The 27,897-nt window shown below is 39.7% G+C and overlaps 2 protein-coding genes across 6 annotated transcripts; both read left to right on the top strand.

Moving 5' to 3' along the window:
- The first annotated feature begins 268 nt into the window (after positions 1-268).
- LOC114160143 (DELTA-sagatoxin-Srs1a-like) lies at positions 269-4,472 on the top strand. The gene is made up of 3 exons (XM_028042588.1): positions 269-442; positions 2,038-2,123; positions 3,893-4,472. Exons 2-3 carry the CDS (start codon positions 2,047-2,049, stop codon positions 4,308-4,310), a joined length of 495 nt encoding a protein of 164 aa, XP_027898389.1. The 5' UTR covers positions 269-442; positions 2,038-2,046; the 3' UTR covers positions 4,311-4,472.
- Positions 4,473-5,323: 851 nt separating this feature from the next.
- Positions 5,324-27,718, top strand: LOC114160500 (globoside alpha-1,3-N-acetylgalactosaminyltransferase 1). Of its 5 annotated transcripts, none has more exons than XM_028043105.1 (11): positions 5,324-5,467; positions 10,653-10,834; positions 18,100-18,132; positions 18,882-18,917; positions 21,594-21,650; positions 23,853-23,885; positions 23,961-24,095; positions 24,165-24,297; positions 25,080-25,275; positions 26,158-26,377; positions 26,453-27,718. In XM_028043105.1, the coding sequence occupies exons 2-11, from the start codon at positions 10,782-10,784 to the stop codon at positions 26,589-26,591; spliced, it is 1,035 nt and encodes a 344-aa protein (XP_027898906.1). In that variant the 5' UTR covers positions 5,324-5,467; positions 10,653-10,781; the 3' UTR covers positions 26,592-27,718. The 5 variants fall into 5 exon arrangements, with proteins under 5 accessions (XP_027898906.1, XP_027898910.1, XP_027898908.1 ...); XM_028043107.1 differs by lacking the exon at positions 5,324-5,467 and adding an exon at positions 6,361-6,446; XM_028043108.1 differs by lacking the exon at positions 5,324-5,467 and adding an exon at positions 7,779-7,795.
- Positions 27,719-27,897: the final 179 nt, after the last annotated feature.

Genomic DNA, 27,897 nt, shown 5'->3' with positions numbered 1-27,897 from the left:
CATTATCGAGCTGATTAGCTGGAGGAAATTGTTTGTTTAGGCAAATCTTGAATCTTATCACTTACAGACATGAAAGCTTGTGTCTAAGTGAGATTTTTTAGCTATAAGTTAAAAAATTCATGATGTGCTGCTCGTTTGTCCCTCTGCTGTTTCAAACCTTTCTGGTTTGGTTTGTTTCATACTTTCTCGAAGAGTGAAGTGTATTTTACTTTTGCTTTTGGTCAATTAAAAATAAACACGAGTCACTGTTAAAAGCAAAACATCGGAAACATTCCAGCTGCCAAACAACAATGAAAATCAAGAAACTCCCAATGATGCTAACTGAAAGACCGGTTCTGCAGAGGTTGAACCTAAATCTCATCTACATCAGTAGAAAACTCTGAGCTGTTTCTCTATCAAGCAGATTTGCAAACGACGGGTTCTCCTCAGAAAGTCAGGAGCAGTGAGTATCTCTTCTGCTTGAAACGTCTTGTCTGTTCACACTTTTCTGACCATCTTTGGTTGGTTCTGGATGTATTCAGTGGTTCCAGTTCTGGTTTGGTTGTCTTCAGAGCTCCACATATCAGAATTTCTGTTCTCTATAGTTGCTTCTATATTTCTAGTGGGATTACCAATGAGGTTCTGCTTGATCTTTTGAACTGTGAGCGGTTAAAAAGATGTTTATGTTACTCTGGAGAGACTGAAGAAAGCTGAAGTTGTTTCCAGTGAAGTCTGAATGATTGCTATCAAGGACTGCTGATCTCTTTTATTGCTTCTAATGACAACAAAAGTTATTGGGCTTTTTCATGTTTGGTCATTTCACAAAATTAATGTATAAACATGATTTTAAAAATGTGCTAACTTTGGTGAAATGTTGCAGGTTGTCACTGCATGCTCATCCAGAAGGGGGAATGTTGCAAGTCAATGACTTGTGCATTTTACTGAGTTTTCTTAGATGAAAATCTTTTCAACTAATCTGAATAACCAACTAAACTTGATGCATTGATTGATATCTAGGATCATTTGGAATGGATGAATGATTGAACTGACTTTCTAATTTTATTGTGAAATGCCTCTAGATGATATACACATAAACTGTTTTAAACTGAATAACTGTCATTGTAAGGATGGCAGCTAATCTCATTAAAGTGAATGTATTTAGTTCATGTAGTTATAATCAGGGCTGCACAGTGGCGCAGTTGGTAGCACTGTTGCCTTGCAGCAAGAAGGTCCTGGGTTCGATTCCCGGCCGGGGTCTTTCTGCATGGAGTTTGCATGTTCTCCCTGTGCATGCGTGGGTTCTCTCCGGGTACTCCGGCTTCCTCCCACAGTCCAAAAACATGACTGTTAGGTTAATTGGTATATCTAAATTCTCCCTAGGGGTGTGTGTGTGTGTGAATGGTTGTTTGTCCTGTATGTCTCTGTGTTGCCCTGCGACAGACTGGCGACCTGTCCAGGGTGTACCCCGCCTCCCGCCTGGAACGTAGCTGGAGATGGGCACCAGCAACCCTCCCGACCCCATTAGGGACAAAGGGTGAACAGAAAATGGATGGATGGATAGTTATAATCATTTTTATCTTTCTGAACAAAATCTGGATAAAAAGTCATGATAAACTTCTGAATTGTCTCCACAGAAAGATTCACATCAATTCATACAATGACATTGTAAAAAAACTGGCTTAAGTAGTAAAATTGTTTTGACAAAACTTGTAAGTCTGGTATTTCCAGTGACGTGCAGTTGGGTAGGCATCATGACAAGTAGAATTAGCACCAACAATGATAATTTAAATCAATGTGTTCACTTGTCAGTTCGATAAATTTGTTTTCTGTAAGATTTCAGAATCTTTACGATCAAAATAGCTACATGTAATACATGGACTACAATGCCTCTTCAGGCTCACTACTATATTGGCGATGTGTTACAAACAGTGAAGGAAGTTGTCTGTCCTATGAGCAAAGATTCAGCATTTTATCCCTGTCAACCTGCATGATTACAATTCAAAATCCCATTCAGGGTCCAATTGTTCCTGAATATTTTCATTTTGTTTCCCTGAACAGGTTCTGAAAATGCCTCTTCCAACTCAGCGTAAGTGCACTGTGGAGATTCAGAACAAGAGCTCCAGCTTGATGCTGTGTGAGCCCCTGTGAGTTATGACAAACACACACACACATGTGATCACATACTTAACCCTAACCCAAAAACAGCATTTCCACTCATGGGGACCAGTATTTGTCCCCACAAAAAGCAGTGGTCCCCACAACCTCACTGTGTAAACAGGAAACTGTCCCCACAAGGATATAAAAGCCTGGTTACCCCCCCCACACACACACACACATACAGTTTGGGTCATCTTCATCTTTACAAATCAGTTCAGAGTTTATCTTGAGAGTTGGACCTGAAACCTCAAGTACCAGCGTCAGTGCACTGTGGAGATTCAGAACAAGAGCTCCAGCTTGATGCTGTGTGAGCCACTGTGAGTTTTAAAACACACACGGTCATGTTTTTGTATCCTGTGAGGACTTTGCATTGACTTCCATTTATTTTCTACAGCCTAACTTTTACCCTTCCCTGACTTTTAACCCTAACCAAAACTCAATTCACACCTTAGTCCTAAACCTAACCTCTAACCCAAAAACAATATTTCTCCTTGTGGAGACAAGGATTTTGGGGACTTTTCTTTTGATCCCCCTGGGGCCCATGCTTGACTAGAGGTGTTGAGGTGGCTGGGGGTATGTGGTGGGATGACAACCATCAAAAACTAAATATGATGACAGAGTTTTCTGCTAAATGTAAAACTAGACTGAAAATTGAAAGAGGCCGCAGTTGAAGTTGTACACAGGGTTTGTAAAGACAAACGTCACAGAGGTGGAATACCAAGTCAGAGAGCTTTCACAAAGAACTAACAGCATTCTCAATTAGAAGATCTCAGTAAAGCCCCACGTTGGGAGACCATTTGTTCTAGTTGTATTTTAATCGATGGGAAAAGTGAAACCATCACACAGGATTAGGAATATTTCCAAATAAACCCAATGAGGAGATTTATGAGTGCCTGCGGTTATTATTAGTTCAACAGTCACAACAGTCTCCTGGATCTTCGATGGTTACAACACCTTTTATAGAGAGGTAATTATATTGGTGAGTGCATGTTTAGGTTTTAACCAATCCAGTCCACTCTTAGACCTGCATAGGTCTTTTGGCTTGCTCTACACTGGAATCTTATTAGAGCTTTTATTAAACCTGGAACATTTAAAAACATGGTTACGTTACTGTGTATAAATACATCTCAATTGATCTTTCTACATATCACTGAATCCTGAGTTATTTCCTGGCTGTTTAGATCAGAATGATCCTACCTTCTTCCCTTCTGGTAAAAACAGATACCTTAACAAAAATACTATAAATGTTCTCCTATGTTCTACACAAGTAGATTCAGACTCTGAGCAATAAAACCAACAGCACCTTCATCCATCCATCCATCCATCCATCTTCTTCCGCTTATCCGAGGTCGGGTCGCGGGGGTAGCAGCTTCAGAAGGGAGGCCCAGACTTCCCTCTCCCCAGCCACTTCTTCCAGCTCCTCCGGGGGAATCCCGAGGCGTTCCCAGGCCAGCCGAGAGACATAGTCCCTCCAGCGTGTCCTGGGTCTTCCCCGGGGCCTCCTCCCGGTGGGACGTGCCCGGAACACCTCACCAGGGAGGCGTCCAGGAGGCATCCTGACCAGATGCCCAAGCCACCTCAACTGGCTCCTCTCGATGTGAAGGAGCAGCGGCTCTACTCTGAGTCCCTCCCGGATGACTGAGCTTCTCACCCTATCTCTAAGGGAGAGCCCAGCCACCCTACGGAGAAAACCCATTTAATTTCAATGCTACCTTCGGTAGCATTGAAATTAAATCTCTTTCTGTTTTCTGTCCAGGGTTTATGTCTTTAAGGGAAACTGTGAATCCCCTCTGCCTCCAACTCTCCGTCCAACAGAATCCGGCAGCGCTCTCTTCATCAAGAAAGTCTACACAACGAGTGGCTCATCAGGCATCTTTACGTACGACATCGTCCACGAGTCCAGCAAGGAGTGCAAAGGCCGGCTGGCCGTCATGTTTGCAGTTCCCTACGACTTCAACATCTTCTACAACTGGTACGCTGTGGGAATCTTCAGCAAAGACAAGCAGTGCAATGATGACCTCTACAATGAAATGTACTACGGCGTCCAGGACCGCTTCATTCGAGGAAAAGCCAAAGGGCCCAGTTTGACCCACAAAGAGGGTGAAGTGACCATCAGGGCCAGCATGTCCGACAGCTTCAAGCCGATTCTGAAGTTGGAGCTCTGCGACAACTGAGACCGGCTGCTTCTGTTGGTCCAGTTAAACCAGTACCAGCACCATCTGGTTTTATTTAACCACTTTTAACCACTAAAGGCTGCTTTCTTTCATCATATCTTATCCAGTTTATCCCACTGTAACCTGTTTCCCAAATGTCAACTTTGAATAAATTACTATTAAAAGAAAGATATATGTTATTTTTTTCTCTACTTTGGTTTGCAGCTCATGTTTCACGTGCTCACATTCATTAATTTATCATTTAAAAAAAATCTTGTGTTAAGTCTGGTGGCTATGAGAAGTTAACATAAACTATGTAGCATTAACCTCTTAACTGCCACCCAAAACCAGACCAGAGGAATCTCTTCAAAGTAGAGTAGATGCAATATTGTTAGTGGCAGATTTTTCTTTTAGTCCAGACTCTGCTTGGAAACTGAGTTCTCTGAGTAAAAGAGACACAAATAATGACCTTTGTGGAGGAATGTTTTCGCCATAATTTGACAGCCCATATTTTCAGTCTGAAAGCAGGATTATATGTCTTTCTTTTCAAAACTTTTAATACTTTTGCTTTCGAAAGCAAGTACCTTCAGCTGTTCTCAGAAGAGTAATGTTCACAATAAAAGCTACATATTCATTTTTTCACCTTTCAAAACTCAGAAATGTTCTTGTTTTGTTCAGAAATTTTCTTTTTACCCCTCCAGGGGGTCTTTTGTTGGCTCAGGTGTCCCTTATATGACAGTAGGCTGACAGGAAACGGGGGAAGACATGCGGCAAATGTCGTCGGGTCCGGGAGTCGAACCCGCGACGGCCGCGTCGAGGACTCAAGGCCTCCAAATACGGGTCGCGCTAACAGCTACGCCCGTTCAGAAATTTTCTGAAATAATCTCAAAGCTTCTGAGATTTATTTATTTTTTGGCAGAAGTGATCTCCTCCGTTTTTTCTATCTACAATAACCCCAATGCACCGCCGTAGTTCTGTGTCGTAGTTTCTTTGTGTCTCAACAAAAAGGCCACTCAATATAACGGACACGCTGACGTGCTGACGTACTGACGCATCGCCTCTTGACTGCTTGCCCCCCCTTTTGAATCCCACTTATCCACCGAGCTGCGTTATCAGGTGGGCTTCAGGGGCGGAGCTTGTGTTCAACAAGAGACAACCAAACGTCTAGACGCGGACAGGTGAGTCTACCTGTGCTCGTTTGGGTCTGACTTCTTCTTCAATGTTTATATCAGCTGATTTAACAGCAGGTCAAAGAGCGGGGTGGGGATGGTTAGCGAGTCTCTCCGTGAAGTCCAGGTCAGGCCACCTGAGAGCGGTGTTGTTTCTTTAGCTAAGGTGAAAAGCTATCATTTACAGAGTTATGTTACGCCGCTGCACCATGGCAACCGCTGCAGGACGCGCCATGCAACAGAAAACTCCCCCTGAACCACAGAGGTTGATTTATTTAATCAATTTCCAACAGTTGAACTTTAGAGTCTCGATCAGGGAGTGGCAGTTGCTAAACAGACAGTTTTCTATTATAAATAGTAAAAATTCAGTAAACGTTCAGGGAAAACTTAGAATCATATTCTAAAGATGATTCAGAATAAAGTAATAATTTAAACCCACAGCAGATATATCTCTATCAATAATCTATTTTAACATTCGTGAGTAGTTTTGTTTAACAAAACAACCTTAGAAACCTGTTGTAAACGATCATTTTAGTAAATGAGTCGAATGTTGAAGAGTTCCATAGTAGCTTCAAAAGCCAGTAAAAGAAATCTATCAGAGAAAATGTTAGTAAAAAAGAATTACATTTTTAATAAGAAAACATTTTTTTGCTTAAATTGTATTGCAATTTAAACATCACAAAATACCTTTTCAAGTGTAAAACAGGTGCAAAATTAATCACATTAACTTTTACAAAATAAAATGTAAACAAATTGAGGCTTTTGAAGTATGAAAAAAACTTTAAAAGATAGATATTTTTATATTTTTATGTTGGTATTGAGCAGCATGAACACGGTAATGATTGACAGCGATAAGTCCCTCCTCCTGCCTCTGGTTGTGACGTAGCACTGGTTGAAGGCACTTATCCACCGAGCTGCGTTATCAGGTGGGCTTCAGGGGCGGAGCTTGTGTTCAACAAGAAACAACCAAAGGTCTAGACGCAGACAGGTGAGTCTACCTGTGCTCGTTTGGGTCTGACTTCTTCTTCGGTGTTTATATCAGCTGATTTAACAGCAGGTCAAAGAGCGGGGTGGGGATGGTTAGTGTTGTGTATGATACACTATAAATCATAAAATAATGTTCAAGCAGATAACTGGAAGTAGCACATGGCAACGTTTATTCGAACCGAGGACATCTCTTCTTCTTCACAGGTTTTCTCTCACCTCCCTTGTGCACAGCAAGAGCGCCTCCAATGGCAAATTGTTATATTTTGTTTACCTTCAGATTATACAACCAAACAGCCTCCAACACATAGGAGCATAATCAGACCAAAAGTGTCTAATAATCTTAATCCTGGAGGTTTTTTCTCGGTAAAAACAACTCATATAATGATGTCAAGATTGTAACATTCAGTTTAATCGGCAGCTGTTGTATACAAAATTGTAAAATAAATAAATAAACGAGGTCTTTTTACGCTGTTTTGCGTTGTTATTTTAAACGCCAAGAGAATCGGTCTTTTTCCAACTTTAGTCACTTAAGCCTAACGGAAATAAAAGTCAGTCACCAAGCACAGTTTTCCAACACGTTGTGTGTATTTATAATTTTTCATTGCTAATATAAGAGGAAGGAAGCTGCTGACAGCAGGGCACAAAAATTAAGACTTCCTGAAAAGATGAGTGTGTAGATTTTATGGTAAATCCCGTTCTAATGTAAAATATGACAGATTAGTGGATTAAGGAAATTTCTAGTATACTACATCCTATCACACATAACAATTTTTGAGAATTTGGAAACAGTTGCTCTTTATTTCCAAAAGTTATGGAGGGAGGAGAGGAGAAAATGGATATTTTAGCAGCCTGAAATAATCTGTTCCCCCTCCATAACATGGGAACAAATTAATTTACCTGCAAGCCTTGAACTGTGTTTGTTCCTCTCATCATCAACAACAAATCCTGTGGATTTGGTGACATTTGCTCCTTAGTTGCCATAGTTATGAGAGGGGAACCATATATTTTAGACACCTGAAATAATGGATTTAGTTACATACTTATAATATATATATATATATATATATATATATATATATTCCTGAGAGGTTCAATAGATGTGAAAATCAGATGTGCATTGACAGTTTTTATGTTTCTTGGTGCAACTTCTGTCCGTTTCTGTTTTTATCTTGAAAAGCTCTCTAAAGGACTTCCTGCTGCGCCATGGCCGTTACCATGGTGACAGGGCCCTATCAGTAAGGACTTCAGAGAACGTTCAAATGAGTTTAAATGGGAGTGCTGAGTCGGTCGTCCTGGAGACGGTCCGTGTTGGCTTTAGGAGCAGAATGTTTCCTGTTTCACACTTTAACGGTAAGAATATCTGCAACAGCAAACAGAACTGGATGAGTTCATGTTGCACATTTCATTCATTGTTGCACAAAAGTACTGGAAAATATGCGCAATTTTGGGTCAGAACTTTGTTTTAAACTGAGGAACCAAACAGAACCTGGAAACCCGGATTATAACAGCCACTCTACCAGCTGCGGTTCTGGTTGTTTCTCAGTTTCTGTTGGTCAAAAAGCAGCTGATTTATAAACGTCGCAGTGTGGATTTTAATCTTTAGCATTATCACCCCAAATCATTTAGATTTTATTTTTAAATTGTATATATTAAAAGAAAACTAAAACAAATAAAAAAACAAAGGAAGAGTACATTTCCCACAAAAAACTCAAAAATGTTCTAGAAAAAAACAAGAAAATTTCTGAGTCTCAAAAGTAAAGAAAAATGCTATAAAACCATAAAGTTTGGAGATTATTCTCAAAAATGTTCTAGAAAAAGCAGGAGAATTTCTGAGTTTCATAAGTAAAAAGTTTGCTAGAAAAACATTTCCTTTTCTACATTTATATCAAAAATTCTCTAGAACAAAACAAGGTCAAAAACTTGCTAGAGAAATGTCAATTTCTCAAACAAATCTCAGAAATCTTCTAAAACAAAATCTTGAAAATGTCTGAGTTTCAAAAGTTGAACTTTTTTCTCAAGATTTCTGAATTTTTTCTAGCATTTGTTTTTTACTTTTGGTGCTCAGAAATTTTCAGTTAAGAATTTTTTATTTTGGCTGTAATTTATTCTTCCTTTTGTTTTATATCTACAACATCTTTAACATGCCATGTTAGGCATGTTGACTATTTGATATGTTGACTATTAGTTTTACTTGTGCCCTGCAGGCATCTGTTTAATCGAATAATGACCTTCCTGTTCTACAACTGGCTCACCCTTTTTGAACTTTGTACCTGGAACTGTCAAACTTTATGACATATAATTATGATCCTGTTAACGGTGTTATTCTAAGATAACGTTAACAAGGGGAGGACGTAAATCAAGCTCCACCTGATCCCTCTGAAAGGGACTGTTCTGTTTCAACCAAGTTTGAACCAAATGAAAAGGTAGAATTACCCAAATTGTTTCTATTTCCTGAAATGTTTGATCCAAGTAATGCATTCTGGGTAAATACAACCAAAACGAACGCGTGAAACTAGCGCTAGCAAGAGAAATGGCTAGCAGTCTTTAGCCAAAGACGAGATAGAAATCCTACAGCTGCTAAAATCTGACGCTACTCCATTTTTGTTTACATTTCATAAAGTTGCGCTCAGTGTCTCCTTTGGAGGCTTTCATGTCGTTTCCTTCAGTGGTTCTTGGTGCAGCGCCCCTACAGGCGAGAAGGGGAACAGGTTTCTCAAACTGTTTTGTTTGACACAGTGCAGTGTGAAAGCAAACCACAACTGCTGAAAATGTAATAAATGTTGTAAATTTGTTCCCTAATCAAACCGAGTATGACTAAGTTTTGCATAGAAAATGAGGCTCCACCAGATTACAGTTTCTACATTTAGGCTGATGAGGTTCAGATATCTATAAACTAATATCTGAATAAAACTTGGTCTAATTTAAAAACTCTGTGGTTAGGCCTGTTACGATTGCAAACTTTACTGGACAACAAACTGACCCAGAAATTATAGCGATAAAAGATAATATTGTAATTTTGAGACAAGTTTCAAGTTTAATATTTTTATAAATGTGAAGTAGGGCTGAACCAATTAATCGAATTGATTATGATTTATTTAATAATCGCCAACTAATTTAGTAGTCAATTATTCTTTAACTGGACTATACAGACTCAAACAAAAGCCACTTGCTGAAAGAACAACATATTTAGAACAATAATTCAGCCAAAACTGTACAAAAACAGCTGCATTTTGCTTTTAGGATTGCAAAAAACACTTTAAATGTGTTCTAATTGAGTGGTGTAGTTTTATCATGTTGTACTTTTTAGCTATGTTTAATTTTACAACTGTTAGCTGATGCTAACTGTTCAATTGGGAACCACTGATCTGTAGGCTTATTTATTGGCATTTAACGGCCTTTAAGTCAGAATATATAAACACCAAATGGGGATAATTAAAGTCCTGGTAGTGTGTAGGAACAGGGTGACTGACTGTGTTCTTGTAAATTCAGCTGATTGTGAACAGAGTGCTTTGTCTGATCAATATATTGATCAGATGTTGAGCTGATCTGACTTTTTGTATAGTTTGCTCTGAAGTCAAACTAAAATTATGAAGTCAAACTGACTGAATCTTTGTGGTCTTCAGGCTTAGGGTGAGCACTAACGTTAATTTAGTGATTTAAGTTTGTACACATTAGACATCCCGTTCACACTGTTTGCTTTGCTTTGTATTTTATGGCGATTGAATCACAGAAGTGCAGTTTCAGAAGTCTATCACTAACTCACACTGTCTTTTTTCTGTCTGACCTGTTTTTACATGGAGAGTTCTCGTTTTTCCTTGTAACACTTTGGTGTGACTATTAGCTGCTAAGCTAACAGTCTGGACATTTATGAGGCTTCAGAATAACATCCGGGGCAGAAAGAGACCAGCAGGACATTCCTGAGTATCAATGATTAAGAGGACAAACAAGTTGCACCAGGTGAAGCATGAATTTTTTTCCAGGCTTCACCTGGAAAAAGATTCAGGTAATTTGTTGAAACTGAACCTCACATGCTTTGTGTATCTAGGCATTAACAAACAGTATTAGGGAGTGACTCTTACTGGCTATCTCTACCAGCCAACCTCCTCCCTGTCTCTCTTTTTCTCCGTCTCTCTTGCCACTCTTTGTTCTCCGTTCACTCTCTGTCCGAGTCATCGGGATATGAATATCTCCTGGTCTCTTTACACAGGAATCCAGAGAAGCGTAACGACCTCCAATAGACCGTGAAGAGGAGCGTCTTTCAGAACCTCCTGGATTTGAAGTTTAGGACGGAGAGGCGTCAGAACCGACTCTGTTGGACTGAGAGATTTCTCTGACGATGATGAACCTAAAGTTTATGGCGATGCTTCTGTCTCTGGTTGTGGTGTTGGGGTGAGTACTGCAGTGTGTGTGTGTGTGTGTGTGTGTGTGTGCTGCAGCGAATGTTGAACCTCGAGTGCGATGTACTTAGGAAAACTCTTTTTTAAAGAGTGGAGAAAAGTTTTAGGATGTTTTCACACCGGATAGTTCGGTAGACTCGGTTCGACTGGGGACCAGAACTGCAACATTGATTACATTTTCAGCTGCTGCGGTTCTATGGGGGAATTTTCTGCCATAATTGGAGAGCACGCTTTTTCAGTCTGAAAGCAGGATTTCATGTCTTTGGTTCGCAAAACTTTTTAATACTTGTGTATTTGTGTGTGTGTGTGTGTGATATTTTAGTAGTGTATATGTCCAATCTTAGTCTTTTGTGTGTGAGAGAGAAAAATTTTATGCGTGTGTGATATTTAATAGTATATATGTGCAATTTTAATATTTTGTGTGTGTGTGTGTGAGTCTTTAGTAGTGTGTGAGAGAGTTTTTGTCCTAAACGGCCCCCTGGACTAAATATCCGCTTGTAAACCTCTCCCCTCGCTTGCAGATCCTTTCCTGCTTGCTCTTGGAGCAGAAAAGTGCCGTCGCCTGGCAACCTGTCAGCCAGTAGAATGCAAGTGTTAAATTGGCACTTTTCACTGATCTCTCATTTAACTACTTTAACCTTTTATATACAGTATTAGAGATACATTTAAATATCCTAATAAACGAACAAATTCATTTTCTTAATAGGTTAATAAACATTTTCTTGCATAAATTGCATGATAAGCTGTGATCTAGTGAACACTTGACCAACTGTAACCAAGGATGCATCTGCACATTGAAATACTTGGAACATCAACATGTGAAAAGCTCAGCACTTTCTGATCACCTAACATCAGTACAGCATAGGGCTGATCTGTTGATCATTTTAATAATTGGAGAGAAAAATGTGCTTAATTGGAGATTTAGTTTTACAGAATTTGAACCAGTTGAAACTGCCACTTGAGGAGTTCTTGGTCGAACATATAAATGCAAAATGTATATATTTTTGTACAGTTTTAGCTCAATTACTGCTTTGAGTATGTTGCTCTTCTCCATTTAACAATTAATCTATTATTAATTAGTTAATTCGTCGTGATTAATTGATTAATTTTTTCAGCCCTAGTAAACATTTATACTAATAAATAAGCAGCAAATAAGGACAACCAGTAGACCAGATGGGTATAAAGGTTCTGGAGGTTTTATTCAAGCCTGTTAAGAATCTTCAGGAAAGCAGCAAGTATCTGCTGGCTCCAGCTGAACCATCATGGGTCCAGTTGAAGGAAGGTCTGTTCTGCCCAGCTGGGCTGATCTGCTTGACGTCTTTCAAGATGCAGATTTAAAAAATCTAGACGTCTCACGACAACTTTAGCAACACAAACAAACACAGCAAAATGAATATGTATCTCTATACGTCTCCCCAAAAGACAAAACAAGGAACAACAACACAGGACAGATGAGAATATGGACGTTTACTTCAGGAGTTTTAATGTGATGATCACTGAGGGGACAATACTTTCCTGGTGAGGAAATGAATGAAAGGGAAATTCAACAACATCAACAGGCTCTCACTTGGATCCATGGTGACGATATCTGATCAGTTGAGGACTGATCAAATTCCCAGCTGATCAGATTCCATCTTATGGGTCACAATGGAGTCTCGAATGGTGTCTAGGTTGACACCATTCGAGACTCCTGTGTACAGATATCCTGTGTCTATTGTCAAGGAAACCGAGATCATCCTACTTCCCCATGCTGGAGATTTAAGTTTAACAATAATATTAAATAAAGTTATCTTTAAAATTAATCACACAAGTGACATCTAGGCCCAACAGTAGACTTAAACATCAATAAATTTAATCTGGTTGTGTGTTGTTTTGGTCTCCTGCAAACTTTGCTTTAATTCTATTTCTTTTTTCTATCTAATCATAAGAAATCACAGTCAGACAGACAGACAGAGTTATGAAACAGGAAGAGAAGATTTCCTGAAAATAGAGGAAGTAAGTTTCCAGCCTGCAGATTTATAAAAATAGTTCAGACTATTCCTTATTTCAAAGCAAGAAAGTGTTAAAGAATGAAATCTAAACATTTTGAGTAATTGGATAAGAGTCAAAGTAAAACACTTATATTAATATTGGTTTACTTATAATAATACTTAAACTTGTGAGAACAATTACAAGAAAAACAAGTAACTAACTTTGGTATCAAATAATTAGAATCATGGATTATTCTTGGTTTCTTTTCAGAAAACATCTGTAATAACTCACATTAAGATTATAATAAGAATAATTAATAAGTTATGGTTATAAAATTATAAATGAATGCTAAATCAGAGAAGCTAAAGAAATTATAAATGTGATTTTGACATTGAGCTTGAAATGGTTTAAAAAGGTGTAACTACAATTAAACATCACTGATATGTTGGAGGTAGAGAGTAGGTGAAAGGTGAAAGGTTAAGGGGAAAAAGGGGAACTAAGAGGAGAGCAGAGATGATCAACGCTTTATTTGGAAACAGGTTGTTGAACAACGTAAATGTTTCAAAAAAAAGGTTGTGCAGGCAATGGTCATAGGAGGTTGACCAACCCTGAGACATTAGCACAGACATCAGGACATAATGTCTGTAAGACAGTGATGGATATGAGATCATCTGTCTGAGCAGTCAGCCAATGAAACAAGACCAGCATCAGTGCTAGCCAATGCAAACGCACCAAAAGGGGGATAAACCTAATAAAAGGTGAGAGCAAAAGAGGAACCTTTGGTTGGATCCTCCGGGCAGCTTCAAGCCAAGATCAAGATGGACAAAAAACTCTGCAGCTGAAGAAGAGCCGGGGCCACGGAGCCGAAGACTGTCCCGCTCATGGAGACCAACCCGTCAGGCCCACAATCTGTGGCTTCAAATCGCACTTCTCTCATCGGCTGGGTTCGGACCCCAAAGACAAAGATGAAGACAAAGGCAAAGAAGAAGAACTGGTGCCTTCCTTCCTGCCAGCACCAAGTCCTGTGTGACCTCACCATCCATGTGGAGAAGAAGCTCATCAGACCTACAGAGATCCCTGCCTTCACCGATCAACTTCCTCCTCCTGCTGCAACACCTTCTTCATCATCAGACCAGGTCTGGGGTTCGAAATGCCAAACTCTGTCCGTCTCTCTCTAAGGTTCCCTTTATTAGTTCTCAGTGTCAGCAGTAGGGAAAGATAGACTAGATGATTGATTTTACTTATTTGATTATTTCTGCTACTGAATTAAGCTGTACTGACCCTTGCAAAAATGCCTTACTAATAAAATATTTAGCATAAAGAAAATCTAAAGATGTTGTGGACATTCAGTTAATGAGTCACCTTAAAGTTCTTTGATGGTTGTAAAATAGCTCTGATGTTTGATTCTGGAGAGGAAAAAGTGGAAAATGTTTTTAGGTTGCTGGTAGCCCATATGTAAAACATCATCCTTGGGACTCGCCGAGTCACTAAAACCAACCTGGTTCAATAACAAATGCAAGTTGTAAAATAGAGAACGAGCGACCGTTAACAGGTGTGCTCTGTGAAACTAGTTGGCTGCAGGCTGATCAGTCTGGCTAATTCACAGGGGGAAGAAGGGTGGGACACCTGGATGTAGTTCGTCAGAAACCAGGCGAATCTTTTCTCGAAACCAGCTTAAACAGAGTTTACTTCAGTTCTGGACAGGAAATCCCAGCAGATTTAGGAAACTCAATTAACCCGTTAGATGGAGAGCTGGTGGCACATCTCCCCTCTCAGGAGAGGAAGGAGAGAGAGAGAGTAGAGAGAGAGGAGGGGGGATGTGTTGCGCAACAACACTATCCTTACACAAACTTACACATCCTGTGTAAGTTTGACACATGTGCTCTACAGTGTTGGCCTCTGGAACGCTGTACTCTAGAACGTTGTACTCTAGAACGCTGTACTCTAGAACGCTGTACTCTAGAACGCTGTACTCTAAAACGTTGTACCCTGGAATGTTAACCCTGGAATGCCGGCATCCAATGAGCGCCAACATCTGGAACATTGTACCCTATAATGGCATGTTGTAGATGCCACAGTACATCATCCCTTAGAAGGTTGGTCTCTAGAAAGCCATCGCACAGATCATTCGGCACCAGGACATTGGCTGCTAGAACTCAAACCTTTGGAGCATGATGACATGCTCTAGATTGCTGTGGACCTGTTGAGGCATTTAAAGATTGGATCTGTTCATGGTGATCCTGTTGTTCCTGTATGTTGTCTGTTATTTTCCATCGCTCCCCTTTTGTTTTAGACAGAATGCTGAACGGTGGGTGGAGAGGTGGTGCAGAGCGAGTGCCACCCACTCCACCAGCACCAGAGGTCTTTGTTCTGGGCCTGATATGCGGATATGCTGCACAGTAGGGAGGAAACGTTAACCAAGCAAGAAGTGAAATCTAAGATTGCATCTTTTGTATGTTGCTTTCTTCCTCTTTACAAATTTGTAATTGAAGTAAATTCAAACTTTCAGTCAAGTTTAGACACCCTGATAGTGATCTGTGAGGAAATTTATCTAAGGAACAATTCTCAGAGGACGTCTCCCATTACTACAAATGGGCCAGAAACACCAGCATTTCCAGGATTCTCATAGATTTTTGATAAAGAACTGTGAAAAGCCTATTGCAAAGCCATTTCCACTCCTTTGGGACTCCAAGGAACCACAGTGGGAACCTTAATCCACACATGGAGAAAACATGGAAGACTGAGAAATGTTCCCAGAAGAGGCTGACCTTCCTAAGCTAGGTCAAGAGCCCATCAAGAACTTCTCATCTGGGCAAAAATGGCTTTCATTGGAGATGTTCCAAGGCCAGAACCACTGTCGGCCCAAAAGAACAAAGACCCGTCTCACATTTAACGTGTGAGCTATGCATGCCAAACTGGCAGACTGGGATCAGAGTTTATGATAAAGATGAATTGTGTGACGTCAGACTATTTTTATTAGCAGGGAATATCTGTATCTGGTTGCAGTTCAAACAGCAGGACGTTACTGTAACGTCCTGCTGTTTGAACTGCAACTAACGGTTATTTTATTAATCAATTATTTGGGCTATTAATTGATTAATCGGATTTTTAAAATTGTCACATTCTGCAATTTTTTATTTAACCACTTAAGCTTTTTTATGCATTAGGAAAATATTAAAAGATGCATCTAAGCATATAATTTTAATTCTTTTTATAATAATTTTTTTTTTATTTTTATTGCCTAAAATTCAGTTCAATTCTATAGAATTCACTGGTAGCAAAGGTTTCATCTGCAACTGAAATAAAACTCTCCTTTTCTGCTTGACTTAATATTAAACCAGTATAAAGCTGATCTGTTGATTATTTATTTATTAGATTAATACTTATGTATATAGAATTTGAACCAGGTGAAACTAAAACTGCCACTTGTTGAGCTCTGAGTAGAATTTATTTACAGATCTATTTTTTCATCTTAAATTGTATGTTCTGTTCAGTTTCCGCTTAATTACTGCCCTAACTTTGTATTTCCCTCAACAAATTGTCTTTTTTTTTTACTCCAGTTAATGATTGATCAATTACAAAATTAGTTGACAATTATTTGAGTAATCATTAATCACAATTAATCGTTTCAGCCCTACTCAAAAGAGACGCTGAAATCAGACATACAGTAGCTCCACCTGCCTGCAGTTGGTTTCAAAGTCCATTTCATCAAAGCTCATCAATCAATCAATAAATCAATCAATCAATCAATCAATCAATCAATGCTACCATAACAGCAGCTGCTGTAATTTATTGCATCTATAAACTTCTTATCCACTGTGTTTAAAGTGCAGTTTAAAATATGCAACTGTTAAAGGTCACTATTAGATTCAAATCTGCAGCAAGTGATTACATTGTCTTATGTGTTCAAAAAAATGTCCTGCCTGATATATTTATGTGAAAGGTTTTCACAAACCCTGCATAATTATTAATAATTATCATGAAGCACTGGAAAACATCAGAAACATAAAAAACATCAGAAAATATCCATAAATATTAGGAAATTAGCTCATCAAATAGCATCCATAGTGTTTCTGGTGCCTAGACCAATCAAAATGCTTGAAAGACTGTGGTGCGGTAGCCAACCAATCAGTGACCTCAATCAGAGAATAAGGTCAATCTCCTAAAAAATAACTTGATATTAACAGAGAATCCACAGTTTGTGGTTTTCAATGTCTTTTAAAATGGCGATACATTAGCTAGAGGTTAGAGGAGAAGCAGATTGGTTAACATTATGTCGGTAATGTTCAACGTGTTTTCAAAACCACTGCATTTACCCCCCAAATTTTCATATTTTAAAAAATCAACCTTTTTATAACCAGATTAAAGACCCGTTGAGATCAAGACCTGTTTAACAAAGATGACCTGGCCAAGACGGATCCAGACAGCAAGACAAACCAAAACATTTTTACCCGAGCAACTTAAAACACAGGAAGTGGCTGAAGGGACTATTAGATACAAATCTGTAGCATGTGATCACATTATCACCGAGCTCTAACTAAAGCCGAGTAACGGGAAAAAGCAAATGGCATTTGATCGTAAGCTGTAATGGCTTCCACTTCCCCAAAGAAAAGAACATAAATGAGTAGGAACCGAACCCATTAAGGCGCTCTTCCACTGGCGAAATGCACTATAAACAGTTAATGTGCAGTTCTGTTCAGATGGACTCAAATAAACCCAGATGTCTTTCATTGCTGGCCCAAACATGATAATAAAGACTCAGATCAGATGATTATTTCGCTATACATATAAGTGTACTTTATTTTTTTAAATGCACAACCTTTTGGATTGTCGGCACAAAACTGCAGCTCCAACAGCACATTTGAACAAATGTTACATCTTTTTCTGAGTCTACTGGACTATCTGATGTGGAAACATCCTCATGTATCAGCTCAGCCAGGCAGACTGGGTCCAAATTCATCCAGAATGACATTAAAGACTCACTAGAAGCTTTTAGTTACACTTTTTCATGCTTCATTGATTTTCCCAGCGCTTCATATTTCCCAGTAGGTGATTTGTGTGTTTAGGAACTTTAAGTCATTAGTTTCCCACTTCCTGTTTCTGTGTCTCACTGTGTAGAAAGGAGCACTGGCTCTAAAATATTCATGTCTGCTAATGTGGTAATCTCCTGGTTTGGAGGCTCCTAGCTTCATTCACGTGATAAAAAACAAAGATTCAATGCTTCCTATCAGCCGCGGCAGCATTCCCATCTGATCCCTGTTTCCTTGTTTGTGATTGAACCCACAGGGTGATGTTCATCTACGTTTACCCCATCTACAGGTAGATCCTCACTCACAATCCCTGTTTCTCCTGTTTTCTGCCCTGAATTTGCTCTTTCCTTTCCTTTTGGTCTCAACATGCAGAAATCCGTCTCTGAAAAGAGACAGATTTTATTTATACAAAAGTAAAATCAATGATGATTTTATTTTTGTATAAATTTGTCCTTTAAATCTTCCTTTTTTATTGTTTTCTAATAGGCAATTGTATTATTTATTTACTGTAATTGATAAAAAGGTACATTATTTGTATATTATTTCACTTATAACAAGACATTTTCCCAACATTATAAGTGAAATAATTTGTCAATGGAACAAGTATTTTTCATCAATATTAAGGATTTATTTACTTAACACAAGCCTCTATATCTTGCTAAAAAGTTACTTTTAATGTAGTTTTGTCTTATTTAATGTGTACTAAGATTGATCTAAGAAACTAGATCAAAATTACTTGTTTTTATTCTGTGTTTTTGCAGTGTAATGGCTGAGCTGATATTTTTTGGGTTTATTTTTAAGTAATCTTAAGGACAAAAAGGAAAACCTAGTTTAAATAGTATTTCTATAGTGGGAGCCTCCTATAAACAACATGGACTCTCAGATCCATTCCTGATTGTTGAAGCAGGGATTCTGATAACGCTGAACAGGTTTCTAACTCTCTTCCACTGCAGCCTCTGCCTTCAGCTTCATCTCAGCCCTCAGTGTAACAAAGATAAGTTTTAAACTTCTTCTTATTTCATGTTTTTGTGTCTGCAGATTCAGGGAAAGCCCCTGTGATTCTTCAAAAGACCTGTGAGTAACGGCTCCTGCTGGGCGCAGCTTTAGAGGCGACCTTTGTTCTGAGAACGGGCCGGGTGTTCAACCCGAGCCGATGCAAAGCTCTCCACCCAAACGGCACAAGTCAAATTTGGAATCTGACCGGTCACATCAAAAATAATTTCCTCACTTTGTTTCAGTTTGGTGCGTTGATCATATGATCATAACATATTTGGGAAGTTCTGGAAACTTGTTTGAATTGCAGTATTCAAACAAGTTCGAGAAACTTTGTATCTATTTGTATCTGATCCAGATAAAAATGACATCAGTGATCCTGGTGTGAGATGAAGAATGAATGAGTGTTTCCTCAGGATGTTATCTTTCTGTCCACCGTCGCATGAAGCCCCAGCAGCTTCAGGGAGGAGTTTGCTCAATGGAGAGCATTTATTTTGCAGATGTTAGCAAAATCTGTTATTTTCCACTAAAGGAAGGAGATGGAGCTCCAGCACCATCAGCTTTTTCCCCCCACTTCCATGTATTGTCTCAGTCAGCTTTAAACCCAAATATTTCAAATATTTAGCAATTTGCTGTAGAGGGTTCAGTAAGTGCCAACAACAATTAAATACTGTAGTTCCTCCAGTTTTACATGAAATTAGCAGAAAATCAACAGATCCCCACATTTTTTCCCCTAATACAGAACTGTGAGTTTATAGAAAATTTTACGGTATAATTGGTGTTGACTCTTACCGGATTTTAATCAGTGACGGAAAAATCTAAAGGCCAACCGCCAATTTGACAAATTGATTATGTTAGTAATCAATTATTCTATTAATTATGATGTTGATTAATCGATTAATCGGTTAAAAAGATTAGCAGATTCAACAGATTGTTCATGTAATCACAGCAAATGTGAGTAATAGAGCTTTTTTTTTTTACAGTATTTGAAAAACGTTTTTCATCTTAAATACAAAATGTTTTTGTACAGTAGTGTTTTAATTGCTGCTCTGATTGTTATTATTTCAGCAAATCACCGTTTTTGAATCCTTACACTCCAGTTAACAATTAATCAATTACTAAATTAGTTGACGATTATCTTACTAATCGATTAATCATGATTAATTTGATTAATCGTTTCAGCCCATTCACTCCCCAGACCACTTGGAGCAGACATTTTGAACTTTGCACACAGGCTATAAGTAACTAAATCAATCAAAATAAAATTCACATCTGACTGTGTCTGGTGCAGCTAAACCACGTCTGCAGAATGAGCACATATACGGCGGGATTTCCATCCGCTGCTCCTCGTTCAAAGATTTTACCGACTTCTGTTCGCTTCAGTTGGAGAAATGTTCCCGGAGTTCAAAACTTTGGCTGGAGTGGTGCTTGTAATTCCAGTGTCCAGTGTGGCAACAGATCAACACCAAAACCCTCAAATATTTTATTAAACTCAAGTAGGTTCACAATTCAGGTCTGTATGTAGATTTTGAAAGAGGTTTAATTATATTTTGCAGAATTCCTTGCAAATAATTCTAAATTAAAACCACAAAATCACAGATTTGTTAGCAAAAGTCACAAAATTGTAGATGGATTAATTAGAACTTAAAGCATGCTCATTGATAGGTTCTGACTAGAGAGAAACATTTCCTCTAATGAGAATTTTTTGGGGGGGAATTTCACTGAAGCTGACTTTCACAAGAACAATAAACCCACCAGAACCTCAGCAGAAAGAGCGCCTTGTTAGATCGGGATACCATCCACCTGACTGGATGATAACCTGCTGGGTTTAATGGTTTCAGAAGATCTGCTCTATTCAAGTCAGTCAAAGTTCAGTCTGGTTTCAACTTGCTCTTCCACGCCTTTAATAAACCTGCCGTGTCCACAGGGTGGAGGGGGGATCAGAAGCATCAGAGCCGGTTTTCTCAGGGATTATCTCTCACCTTTAAACTGTTTGCTTTTTAAGACCTTCCTTTCTGTTTCATTCAAATAAAACTGAACAGACTGGAAAAGTCTTTATTTTCAAAACTGCTCCAGTGATTGTTCAAGTCGCTCCAAGTTATTATTCTATTTGGACAAAACATCAGCTGACGAGAGTCAACGGTTCTCTGTAGAGGGTTCATGATGCCGATGCCTTTGCTTAATGTTGGTTTTTAGAAACAGAAAACACACAAATCCTCACAGAGTCTTGAATTTTCCTTATAATTTTCAGCTAATTAGTTCAAGTCTGACACTGTGTTGATCATGCAAACTGTTTTGTTCAGGAAGGTTATAAAAGTGTTTGTTGTATTCAAAATAGATGATCAGAACTGAAGAAACGTTTTGGATGAGAAGTGAGACGACGTTGAGGAACAGGAGAGGAATTCGAGTGTTGTTTAGCTTCCTAGAATATGTTGATGGACGAGTTGACTGAGCAAACCATAACTGAGGTGATCTGAGTTGTGAGAGCAAACGGATGTTTTGTTGAGCTGTAAAGCTGATGGATGGTTTGACTTGTCATTAACATAATCCTGTTTGTTAACCACATAAAGCTTTGTTCTTGTTTAGTACAGCCAAGCGTGGCAAAAACACCAATTCACATTTTAAAAGTCTGCTCAAACTTAGTTTGGAAACAGCTAATATTATCTCCATCAGATCCTTTTCAAATATCACACAAGTTTCAGGCGTCAGCTTGTCCTCTGCCTGACCTTGGTCTCGGTGTTTGTGCATGTTGTACAGATCTGGGGATGGACACCTCTTCAGGAGTCCTGACCTACACCTGGTGGCAACCGATGGGTAAGACGTATGCTCCGGACATAGAAATTACCGTCTGCAGCTTGTCTCGGTTTTCTTTAAGCCGTTCATCAGCCGTTTGTAGAGTTTTCATCTTTCCAGTGATTCAGACTCTGTTGTTGTTTAAAATGATCAACAGTTCCTCATAAGCTTTCCTTTGGACTTTGCATGCTTCACTCTACAACCTTTGCACCTAAATATAAATGTTTATCTACCAAAATAATTCCACACTTTCTTTTGTTCCTGACATTTTTCTCTCCATGAATCTGAGTTAGTTTAGCTGTAATCTGTCATAAAACCAAACAATGATGAGTTCTGCGCTTCAGCTTGAATAAAACATCAGTTCAGAGTCTCAAACTACTGGGAGTTGTGGTTTTTGCCAGAGAAAGGTGTTTCTGCAGCTTATGGTCCACTCCTACAAAGGGAGGGTTTGTTGTACCTTCACATTCTAGTTTTAAACATGCAGCATCAGGACACAGCTAAATCCTGGAATAGTTTGGAAACACTGTCCTATTCTGGCTTTTTACCGGAACTACTTTTACCCTTCATTAAAAAAAGATGATTCAGTTGAGCTGTTTAGGAGGGAACCAGAATGAGCACTACAGTTGTATAAAGAAGAAACATTTGATACATAAATATTTATGAAAAGGAGCTGAGGAAGTTCAGGTCAAATGTTGGTTCATGGCGATGTTCTCTGCGTCATTTTCTATGTCTTGCTTTTTGCATGAATGCAAGATTCTTCACTACAATGTTGGATGAATCCTCTGGATGTGTTGGATGAATCTTCTGGATGTGTTGGATGAATCCTCTGGATGTGTTGGAGGAATCTTCTGGATGTGTTGGATGAATCCTTAGGATGTGTTGGATGAATCCTTGGGATATGTTGGATGAATCCTCTGGATGTGTTGGATGAATCCTCTGGATGTGTTGGATGAATCCTCTGGATGTGTTGGATGAATCCTCTGGATGTGTTGGATGAATCCTCTGGATGTGTTGGATGAATCCTCTGGATATGTTGGATGAATCCTCTGGATGTGTTGGATGAATCCTCTGGATGTGTTGGATGAATCCTCTGGATGTGTTGGATGAATCCTCTGGATGTGTTGGATGAATCCTCTGGATGTGTTGGATGAATCCTCTGGATGTGTTGGATGAATCCTCTGGATGTGTTGGATGAATCCTCTGGATGTGTTGGATGAATCTTCTGGATGTGTTGGATGAATCCTCTGGATGTGTTGGATGAATCCTCTGGATGTGTTGGATGAATCCTCTGGATATGTTGGATGAATCCTCTGGATGTGTTGGATGAATCCTCTGGATGTGTTGGATGAATCTTCTGGATGTGTTGGATGAATCCTCTGGATGTGTTGGAGGAATCTTCTGGATGTGTTGGATGAATCCTTAGGATGTGTTGGATGAATCCTTGGGATATGTTGGATGAATCCTCTGGATGTGTTGGAATCTTAATGGGTTGATGAATCCTCTGGATGTGTTGGATGAATCCTCTGGATGTTTGGATGAATCCTCTGGATGTGTTGGATGAATCCTCTGGATGTGTTGGATGAATCCTCTGATGTTGGATGAATCCTCTGGATGTGTTGGATGAATCCTCTGGATGTGGATGAATCCTCTGGATGTGTTGGATGAATCCTCTGGATGTGTTGGATGAATCCTCTGGATGTGTTGGATGAATCCTCTGGATGTGTTGGATGAATCCTCTGGATGTGTTGGATGAATCCTCTGGATGTGTTGGATGAATCCTCTGGATGTGTTGGATGAATCTTCTGGATGTGTTGGATGAATCCTCTGGATGTGTTGGATGAATCCTCTGGATGTGTTGGATGAATCCTCTGGATGTGTTGGATGAATCCTCTGGATGTGTTGGATGAATCCTCTGGATGTGTTGGATGAATCCTCTGGATGTGTTGGATGAATCCTCTGGATGTGTTGGATGAATCCTCTGGATGTGTTGGATGAATCTTCTGGATGTGTTGGATGAATCCTCTGGATGTGTTGGATGAATCCTCTGGATGTGTTGGATGAATCCTCTGGATGTGTTGGATGAATCTTCTGGATGTGTTGGATGAATCCTCTGGATGTGTTGGATGAATCCTCTGGATGTGTTGGATGAATCCTCTGGATGTGTTGGATGACTCCTCTGGATGTGTTGGGTGAACTTTATTTGACGGACTGTCTGTGTTTCAGGTTGAAGTACCCACAGCCGAGCATCACTCAAGGGTGAGGATCGTCCTCTGCTGCTGTGTTTCAGTTTTCATGGTTCTGGTTTCCCTAACGGTCGATCTCTGATCGCAGTCGGACGGACATTGTGTCGGTGACGCCCTGGTTGGCACCGGTCGTCTGGGAGGGAACCTTCCACCCAGTTCTGCTTGACAGCATCTACCAAAAGAGGAACATCACCGTTGCTGCCACAGTGTTTGCTGTTGGGAAGTGAGTGTGACGTCACAGTGGTGTGTTTCTTGTCTGCTTCCACTTCTGATCAATGAGGTTCCTGTTCAGGTACATCAGGTTCCTGAAGGACTTCCTGGAGACGGCGGAGCAGCACTTCTTCGTAGGTTTCAGAGTGAAGGTTTATGTGTTCACCGACCGGCCGAATGAGGTGCCCAAAGTGAAAATGGCTGCTGGCAGAGAGGTAAACAGAGGAGAACATGAAGAATTCACAGTTTAGATCACAAATGGCCCATACCTGTCAAGTCTACTAAATTTATACCGTATCTTTCCCGCCGTCCTCCCGTATTAGCAATTTTCCGTATTATAATAATAAAGGAGCACGCTTCCAGAGCACATTCATCCTGACTGACTGTCTCATCCAGTGGTTTTGAATGACTTTGTTGGTCGTTAAGTTCTTTTAGACAAACTATGTTAACACCAATAGGATGTATAGTTTCGTGCCCAAGGTTACAACAAACATTAGCCTTGTTTATTGTTTTCTGCCCAATAAAATGCAATTTCCTTCAGAAATTGCTTTTGCGCTTCACTTAAAGGGATTATATCTTACAGATATAATTGGATTCAATATGTCACACTGAAAAACTGCCCACAAAATGGACAAAAAATATTTGTTTTTTTTCCTGCCAAAAAGTGATTAAGGCCCAATGACATGCAAGTCCTCCATGAAATGACACTAAAAGGGATTATATCATATCATTTAGACTCTATTGTAGGATTTACATAAGAATATCCAGATTTTGAGCAGCTGATTGTAGTTTGTAGGTGGTTATTTTAGACGCCAATGAGTTGATCTTTAATTACCAGAAGACAGGGGATGGATGTAACGTCTATGTCGTACTATCACATAAAATACATTGATATTTAAAGTTGTAATGTGACAAAATGTTGGGAAGATCAAGATGCATGCATGCTTTTGAAAGAACATTTTTTGTGGATTAGCAGCTCATCTTTCTCATCTTTCAGCTGGTGGTGCATTCGGTGCCGAACTCCAAACGTTGGCAAGAAATCTCAGCCAGAAGGATGGAGATCATCCAGACGCTGATCGAGGAGACGCTCAACAAAGATGTGGACTACATCTTCTGTTTGGATGTTGACTCAAAGTTTCACAGTCGATGGGGAACCGAGTCGTTAGGAGAACTGGTGGCTGTGATCCATCCAGGTACAGCTTCCAGTTTTCATTCTGGGCTTGAGATGGCTTGATTTATAGATATATACTTTATTAACCATGTTGGGAGAATTTGTCTTGGACAACATGCGGTAAACAAATCTGTCACCATGATAGGAACGTGTCTAGTTTGTTGAGGAGTCGTACCTTAATGGCAAAGTAGACAGTTTAAGGGGTCTTAATTTCATCTCAACTCTTGGGGTGCATTCAAACCAGCTCTGCTTAGTCGACTTTAATTAAACTCTAGTTTTTTTTTGCCAAGAAAGTTCATTTGAGGAGGTATGAATGCGTAACCAAACTCCGGTCAGCCTGCAAACCTCGGTCTCTGTTCAGTTGAAGTGAACTCTGGTGCGATTCGAATGCATATGAGAACAGAACCAAGTGAACCGCTCCAAAAGCAGGAAGTGGACTACAGCGCAGGGCATTCTGGGTACATGCCACCAAAACAAACGGGTTAGCCTAGCGCTAGCAGGAAAAATGGTCTTTTAATAAAGACAAAAGAGAAATCCTACAACTGCTAAAATCTGATGCCACTCCATTTTTGTTTACATTTTGTGATTAAATGAGTTGCCCTCAGTGTCTTTATGGTGTTTCCTTCAGCGGTTATTGGTACAGCGCCACCACAGGCGAGGGTGAGAACAGGTTTATCATACGGTTTGGTTCATTTGATACAAGGCAGTGAAAAAGAGAACCACAGCAGCTGAAAGTGTAACAAATGTTCCAGTTTTGGTCCCCAGTTTACCAGTCTATCAGGTGTGAAAACTCCTTCAGTTTTTTCCCTCAATGCGTTTGGTCCTGTTTGTAAAATTAGTCAGGTTGTTGGCAGCTCAATAAGTCCAGATGAGTTAACGAGTGAATTCTCTCCTCCTTTTTCAGGGTACTACAAGGACGACCGCAGTAAGTTCCCATACGAACGGCGGCCCACCTCCAGAGCTTACGTGGCTCCTGGCGAGGGCGACTTCTACTACTGCGGTGGCGCCTTCGGAGGCGTCCTGGCCGAGGTTCATCAGCTCGCTCAAACCTGTCGCAAGAACTTCGAAGACGATGCCAAGGAAGGCATTGAGGCTGCCTGGCAGGAGGAGAGCCACTTGAACAGGTATGCAGGTGAAGTACACAGATGCCAGGCCTGGTACTACAATCTGGTGTTGTCATTTCCTGTCTCTGTGTCCAGGTACATGTGGCTGAACAAGCCCAGTAAGGTTCTGTCTCCTGAGTACTTGTGGCAGGATTTCAAAGCCAGAAACTCGGAAGTTCTCGTAATCAGATTCTCTGGGGTCATAAAGAACTACAACGAAATACGACCCAACTGAGCTGAAGTACTGGGCCAACCAACGTTTAGCTCCCGAGATACTTCCTGTTTGCTCCGATTCAGACTCAATACCTCTTCTGAGCATGTACAATACTTACTGACTGGATCCGTTCTGTTGTTTCACTGGTTTAACTGGGAGTCTGTTTGAAGGGACCTGAAAGAACCCAGAGGTCTGTACCTCAATTAAAGCTGCTGCTGGTTCTGATTCTTCAGCTGCTTCTGGTTCTGATTCTTCAGCTGCTGCTGGTTCTGATTACAGTTTAACTTGATTGTTTTTAAATATGGTGGAATACACAGAGAATATGTTTCAATACTCAACAAAATTCTTCAAATCAGATTGTTGCATTGCTATTTTCTTTGCTTTATACAGAAAGTTAAGAGCAAAACAAAAGTTTTGAAAAGAAACGGTTTAATTTAATTAAACTTTATATGACAAATAAAGTTGGAACCAAAGGTATATTGCTTTATTCAGCAATTATGAAAAGTAACTAAGTAAAGTAATTATTGTTTAAAATAAATCATCAGTAAAGTAGCTGGATTACTTTCTTGGGGAAGTAGAAACTTGACCAGCTCTTCTCAGGATCCTCCTGCTCTCTCCTGGAACCACGGATTCAAAAAGCTCCGTCATTTCAGCTCTTCACTTTTTGGATCTTTGCAGTTCGTCTTGTATCGAGAGGTTCTGTCTGAGGCAACTGCCTCCACCAGGGGGAGCCTTTTCAAAACTTTATGGCTCCAATAAGTACTACCTACCAGCAGAATGTGTTATATTTTATATCTGATAAAGTTCTTGGACTTTTTTACGTGACTTTATGTCCGTTTGGTGATTGAAACTGATTTATATAAACTTGTTCTAAAACGCAGGACGTTTTGTCCAGCAGGGGGCGCATGTTGGGAACGCTTTAACAAATAATTACCACTGAGGAACTTTAATACCCAGAAAAATCTGAATTTTGGATGAAATCCAGCATCTTTTGGTACGAGGCTGCTAACAGAAAATCTGTCATCTATGTAGGAAGGTGTGGGCTTGTAAATACTGGAGTAATGTTTGTTTTTCTTATGGTTAGGTTTGAATTACCTCTCTGCAAAAATAGGGATCGTTGTTAAAGTGAAATAAAAAAAATAAAACCTACCAGAGTGTGTGTTTTTCTCTTTGTCCGGATCATCAGACCGTTTAGTTTCAGGAGTAAAGGGATTTCTCACCTTCTCACACCTCCACCTGCAGAATTGGGCCATTCTCATACTGCTGCTCCACATCTAAAACCTGAAAACATTTACAAGTATCCTCACCTTCACAAATCAGACAACAT

The sequence above is a fragment of the Xiphophorus couchianus genome, chromosome 16 (genome assembly GCF_001444195.1).
Source record: "Xiphophorus couchianus chromosome 16, X_couchianus-1.0, whole genome shotgun sequence".
NCBI classification, from domain to species: Eukaryota; Metazoa; Chordata; class Actinopteri; order Cyprinodontiformes; family Poeciliidae; genus Xiphophorus; species Xiphophorus couchianus.
The sequence above is the reverse complement of the archived record's forward strand: the minus strand, read 5'-3'. Positions and strand labels throughout refer to the sequence as shown.